The 6,626-nt window shown below is 37.4% G+C and overlaps 1 protein-coding gene across 1 annotated transcript; it reads right to left on the minus strand.

Moving 5' to 3' along the window:
• Window positions 1–1,615: 1,615 nt before the first annotated feature.
• Window positions 1,616–6,020, minus strand: LOC126832056 (EF-hand calcium-binding domain-containing protein 1-like). Its single transcript, XM_056103394.1, has 5 exons — window positions 5,954–6,020; window positions 5,215–5,451; window positions 4,229–4,385; window positions 3,139–3,213; window positions 1,616–2,017 (listed from the first exon to the last, which is right to left on the minus strand). Exons 2-5 carry the CDS (start codon window positions 5,440–5,442, stop codon window positions 1,851–1,853), a joined length of 627 nt encoding a protein of 208 aa, XP_055959369.1. The 5' UTR covers window positions 5,443–5,451; window positions 5,954–6,020; the 3' UTR covers window positions 1,616–1,850.
• Window positions 6,021–6,626: the final 606 nt, after the last annotated feature.

A 6,626-nucleotide genomic window follows, 5' to 3' on the forward strand; every position in this document is an offset into this window, starting at 1 on the left:
CCCGGTTGTACGTGACAAAAAGTAGGGTCGCCTGTCCAACCTCGTGGGTTTTCTCCGGGTCCTTCGGTTTCCTCCTATTGTTAATGACCTCTACGCGAAAGCGAATTGTTGAAATAAAATTAAACCATATGTTAGTCCCGAAATGACCTAGTCTGTGTCGAGTGGACGTTTAACCCCATACAACCCTATAGTTCCTATACAATCAATTTTTATTTGATAATCACGTGATTGTACAGGAAAGAAAGTATTCCTTACAAAGTTCAAATGAAAAACCATCAGTTTATTTAGACCATATATTATCTTTATCTTACAGAGTGGACGGATACGAAACTTAATCTGTAATTGAATAATTACAATTTAACCTTCAAATTATGGACCCATATCCCGAGATAATCAACGGCGTCCTGGCAAGGAACAGTGTATACTTGTTCGGATGGGACGAATCGAGGTCGCGTATACGCATTGCGTAACACTATCTTAGTGATAACTGAGATCAGTTTAGTAAATATAGGATTTACTTACATCAGGTATATAACACAATTACATCAATACTACTGAAACTAGACTATACTGGAACTAGACTACATCGAGGACTAGACTAGGTCAGGAACACATCTAACAATATTAAATCCACCATTCTGCCCTTCTGCCAAGGCAGCAACTGAACTCGGGTGAGTCCATGCACTCGTCCAACCTCTCTTCTCCGCCCGTCTGTGGTCGTCTTTAGTTGACTGCCTAACTGTCAGCAAACTCCTTGTTATATACCTTCGTACACATGGTCATAATTATATGCAATTGTCTCTTTTATCTCGTCACAGCATGCTTACTGACCAATACGTAGATCCTTTGCAGTAAAGCGGAACGTGTGCACAAATCACATGTAGCTTGTAAATGACATATGGGATTAATTACATGTTTAATTAGATCATCGCCTGTCTGTACCTTTAAGAGAAGTTTATACAGAGTTGAAATGTCAATATCATATATTATCAAAAATCAGCTGAGGTCATAAAATTATAAGCATCCAAAATAACCGTTAAATTTTATGAAAGTTAAAGAGTACTTTGTTACAATTGTGGCGTGCACGTAAAACGTATTCTTGCCAGTTTTCATCAGAGCTATATGCATGGTGTGTGCCCGTCTTCAGTAGCCAGGCTAGAGGTTATAGCAGGACATTATAACATAGTATTCAGGTATAAAAATACAAAACATTTGGTTTATTAGAAACTTCTTCATCCAAGCAGAACGTTATAACATAGGAGAGAGAGAGAGCGGTTAAACGTCCACTCGACACAAACGAGGTCATTTCAGGACTAACATATGGTTTAATTCTATTTCAATAATTCGCTTACGCGTAGGGGTCTTTGGCAGTGGGAGGAAACCGGAGGACCCGCAGAAAACCCACGAGGTTGGACAGGCGACCCTACTCCTCGTTACGTACAACCGAGGATTCGAAACCACGTCAGTTGACTCAATGACAGGCCGTATGATACAGCACGCACCTGCTAACCATTCAGCCCCCCCCCCCCTTATAACACAGTATTCAAGTGTAAATTTACACAACAATTAGTTTATTAGATACGCCTCCATTCAAGCAGAACATTATAACACAATATTCAAGTATACATTTACAAAACAATTAGTTTATTGCCTTCATTCAAGCAGACCAGTATAACACAATATTCATGTATAATTTTACGAAACAGTTTATTAGATATGAAAAGAAAATATCACATATATATTATAATAGGCCACCAGGGCTGAGTTGCTGCCTTCCATATATGGCCACATTGTTTATGTTGATTTATTACAATAAACTTTCATTCTTATTATAAATAGCTTCTGAAAGTTTATAAAACTTTAGTGATTTTTTGTCGTTTTCCTGTTTCCTTTCCTGGTTTTCCCGTTTCCTTTACTGATTCTCCAGCGATAAAACTTTGTCCCTGCGCTATTTCATTTCCATCTACAATATCAACTAAATCATCGTCGATATCCAACCGATATCTACAGTATTGCACTGAAATTTAATAGAATGAATTAATAATTCACTTATTAATCGGTTTATACGAAAGCGTGTAAATTTGAACTTTAATTGGTTGGGGGAGATACATGGCTGATGTAAAATTAAATGTTATATTTGGTTCAAGATATTTGCAACCTCTCATAATTTTCTCAGAGGAAGTAAGCTAGATGCCGCTCCCCCTCCTCCGGACCCCATTTATCACAACTTTCCTGGATTCGCCACTGTATAAACTAACACCCATCCGACCCAACCGAAATGGAATGCACAAAATGAGTAAGTTTTCATCGGACAACGGCGTTTCCCCTCCACCACAACACACACATGTCATCATATATAACGAGTTTACAGTGACGATGAACATACCAAGATAAAGTGAGGCTAAAAGAAAAGCTTTTGATTAACTATATTCGGAAAGCCGCGGTGGTTCAGTGAGATGATCAAGAAAATTTCTTAGGATTTTCCAGTGTGATTTCGGGACGAAACGTCAAGGTCTTGTTTACACGTTGGCGTGCACGTAAAAGATCCCATGACAGTTGGAATCCGAATTAAAAGTAGGCAGCAGTGCGTTGTATACTCCGCTGTAGAAAAGTAGAATGTTAAATCCCATTCCGTGAGAAATAATCCAAATTAACACGTTGGTTAATGAGTATGTTCACCTGTTCACCATTCGTAGACGTTTTAAATATCATTTACAAAAAAAGGAATAGTGTATATTTTATAACTAATAATACAGAGTAAGATTATTAATATTTAAAGGGACAATAACACTCTTGCTGGCTTGACAGCTCCAGAAAATAAAAAATAGCCTTATTCTAAGTACTAGATGTGTTAGTGTCCTACCTGTTGTGTAAATTATCCATTAAATCCCATTTTACTTGTCCAGAGGGTTCAAAAATATTTTTAAATCCAAGTCACATTTGAAAAGCTTTAGGTCAGGCTTTTCAAATCATTTAGTTGAATTTTTCCAATTTTTAAAATTAGGTGTGTTAAGATGAAATTTGTATCATCAATTAATTGAAATATTGTAAAATCGTACAATTTGTTGACCAGAATAAAGATTGGGACATATTATTCAGTTACAACAAGAGTGGTATTTATCCTTTAAAACAACTTACAGTCGTCATCATTGACATCCATTTCAAAAACAAATGGTCCATTGTAGAATTCTTTAGGGGTGAGGATTCCATCACCTGTAAATCCAAGAAAAAAAATTAATCAATTTGATGAAGAAATTGGAATACAAAAATTCGTTTGAAAGACAGTATGACTATTTGGACAAATGACTTTCGTTACAGGGGAAATTTAATGATGTGAGGGAAAAGTACAATCTGGTTATGACACAAGCTGGTTTTGACAGCTTAATCAGGGGCAAACGTGAGGCAAAATAGCCTATTTACATTTTTTGTGGAGTATTTTGCTCAGAATATTGAACCGCTGGGAAAAGATAAATGTAAAATATCGAACCCATTATATAATAATTATGTCCTGGCAAGCGTCTTTATTATAAACTACATTGTGTAAACGTAAAAGCCTTTCCATACAATTTACCAGTACTGAATCCACACTTTTAAATGTACCGTTTGTATGATATGAACTAGATGTACGTAACTTAAAACGGGATTTCTCTCTTAAAAATAAGGGGGGGGGGGGCTTAAACACAATTTACAAATACGAAGACTGATCAACGCAATTAAAGAGAGAGAGAGAGAGAGAGAGAGAGAGAGAGAGAAATGGGGTTTAACGTCCACTCGACACAAACTAGGTCATTTCGGGACTAACATATGGTTTAATTTTATTAACATAATTCGCTTGCGCGTAGGGGTCTTTAGCAGTGGGAGGAAACCGGAGACCCCGGAGAAAACCCACGAGGTTGGACAGGCGACCCTACTCCTTGCCACGTACAACCGGGGATTCGAAACCACGCCAGTCGACTCAATGACAGACTTTATGATACAGCGCGCACACGCCATCCCCCCCCCCCCACGCAATTAAAGGGATACTAGACCATGTATAGCACGAAGAGAAATTTTCCATACTTGCCTTCTTGCATTCGCGTTTAACCTCATATCAAAGCGAAGCCGCGACGGAGCGAAATTAGGACGATTAGTGGCGTCGTCTTGGCTTCGCCTTTGCAGCAAGTTAACACTAAGTATCGAAGAAGCGAAAGTGTTCGAGGTAACTGAATTAGCTAACACCATTACTCACCATTGACATCAGCGATTTTATAAGCTAGAAGGAAATCATGATGGGCTTCATCTTCACCAATCGCCATAGCAAGTTCCTTTCTACTGATCATTCCATCATCATTTATATCATAAGCTGACAGTTGGTTGGCTAGTGGGGTCACGTGGTTTTCTTCGGCCTGGTGGATACAACAAGTTTTTTCTTTATGAAACATACTTTTAATTTAGTTAACGAAAGCCGACAATCTACAACAATCGTGGTGATATTTTCTCTTAATTCCAATCTGGAATTCATAGAGAAACATTTAAATAAATAGTTAAAAAATATATATGCAGTCACGTACAGAGGTCAGGAGATATCTTGGAGTCAACTCCTTGATTGTATTCTCCTCAAGACTCAAATGTGAAACCTATTGTATTCAGGAAGGTGAGCTGTCTGCATTAGACCAGTAGGAGGAGTAGGACGTTAAACCCCATTTCATTTGATTTGAGAAATGTGAGAAAGGAAGACATTTTAAATAGATATTATTAGATGAAATAAACTTTGTTTTTCAAATTAAGTAGTAAAGGGCCATAATTTCGAATTTCATAAAACTTAATTCTAATTTCGCTCTTTGATAGATGTGTATTAATGGGAAAACAATTGGCACTTAGATATGGATGAAACTAATCGTAAACTAAACAAAACGCTCATGTACTAAAGCGTGTTCAATAGATCGTATAATTGGCTTTAATACACATTTGGCCTTGCCCTAAGCGACAACCTTTCTTGTGAGGGCGTTTTTTTGAGATTTGGAAGTGAATACGATTTTCCTTTGACAAATCGTAAGATACTTAGTTGTCAGCAACAAACGTAATCGTCCCTCTACTTTAGATACAACAGTTATATAAATGAAATAGTTTGACGTTAAGGAACATGTTATTGTGCTGTAGTCATGATGCCAAATGAACAGCAAGAACCGCCCAATGTATAAAACATTGAACGCGTATGAGTGGGCTGTAACTCACCATAACAGCAGCTCGTTTTCCTCTACATACTCTTCTGCATACTACGCTACATATACCTTCAATTCTACAAACACGTGGACAAGCAGCGCAGCCCGCTTCCTTAATGAATCCGCCCACTTTCTTTATTGCTCTACCAGCTTTCCTGGCGAGTCTTCTAAAAAAACCGGCGTCACTGTCATTAATTAGACAAATGGCTATAAATGCAATCAGTAACAATGACAATTTCATCCTTGCTCTCTGTAGATAAAAAATACAATCTGGGTCAATACAATACTTGAGACTAACATATAACAATGGTTGATTTCCTTTACAATGTTAATGGGTCGCATTTGTAACCGATATTAACTTTCTGTTACCAAAATGGCTCTAGATAGCTAACGTACAAGGGAGACTGGGGTTTGATTTCAGAATAAGTAGGCAGAAACGCGACCTTTTTTCGTCTTCATTTGTGCATTCGGTGTTTTGGAACTGTCGGTTATCTTAGCATATTTTTTAATCATATGACTTTCACTCCGTATCAACAGGACGAATCTCAGCGTTAAAATACCCAAAACACGGTAATTATTGCTATAAACTTTAAGCATCGATTGCCGATTGAATCAATGTGGTTTCGCAAAGAAATAGAAAGGTTTAAAATTGTATAATAAAAAAGGACTGATAGAAACCCAATACATGGGTGTTTTTATAAAACGAGTATAACCAAAACATAAAGTAAGATTTTAAAGTTTAAAGAACATACCTTTTTTGTACTTTAACTTTTTCTTTGTGTTCTAAGTTGTTGGTTTCTTTATGTGACTGAATTTGAATCCAGAATTTATATATTCAGGGTGTATCCGGGACTGTCAATTCCAAGTTTTATAGTTAGTGCAGTGCATCCTGTTCTGTCAACTACCCCTGTCTTTTTTGTTTTGTTTATTTTAAGTGTTTTTGAAAACAATGTGATTTGAATGACAGTTTTAATAGAATAATTGAAATATTTGTTTTACATTTTCGGGATTTTATTCACGGAACCTCAAGAGGAATTGTGACTTTCAAGAAGATGAGCAAAAGAGAGAAAAATTGGGTTTAACGTCCACCAGACACAAACTAGGTCATTCGAGACTAACATGGTTCAATTTTATTTCAATAATTCGCTTGTGCGTAGGGGTCTTTAGCCGTGGGAGGAAACCGGAGAAAACCAACGAGGTTGGACAGGCGACCATACTCCTTGTCACGTACAACCGGGGAATCGAAACCAGGCCAGTTACCTCAATGACAGACCTTATGATACAACGCGCACGCTCTAACCATTCGACCATCCACCCTCACTCAATAAGATGTTGATACCCTAGACATGAATATTGAAAATTGTCGGCCACATGAGGCTTACGCCTTCACAATTGTTACTATGTATAACAATACCATACATCTGG

This window comes from Patella vulgata, chromosome 9 (genome assembly GCF_932274485.2).
Source record: "Patella vulgata chromosome 9, xgPatVulg1.2, whole genome shotgun sequence".
NCBI lineage: Eukaryota > Metazoa > Mollusca > Gastropoda > Patellidae > Patella > Patella vulgata.

Excerpts from the sequence above, each read along its gene's own strand:
- LOC126832056 (XM_056103394.1), bottom strand. The coding sequence starts at position 5,442 with ATGAAATTGTCATTGTTACTGATTGCATTTATAGCCATTTGTCTAATT. Across the intron at positions 3,214-4,228 it reads TAAAATCGCTGATGTCAATG|GTGATGGAATCCTCACCCCT; the intron begins GTGAGTAATGGT and ends TTGGATTTACAG. Across the intron at positions 2,018-3,138 it reads GGATGTCAATGATGACGACT|TGCAATACTGTAGATATCGG; the intron begins GTAAGTTGTTTT and ends ATTAAATTTCAG.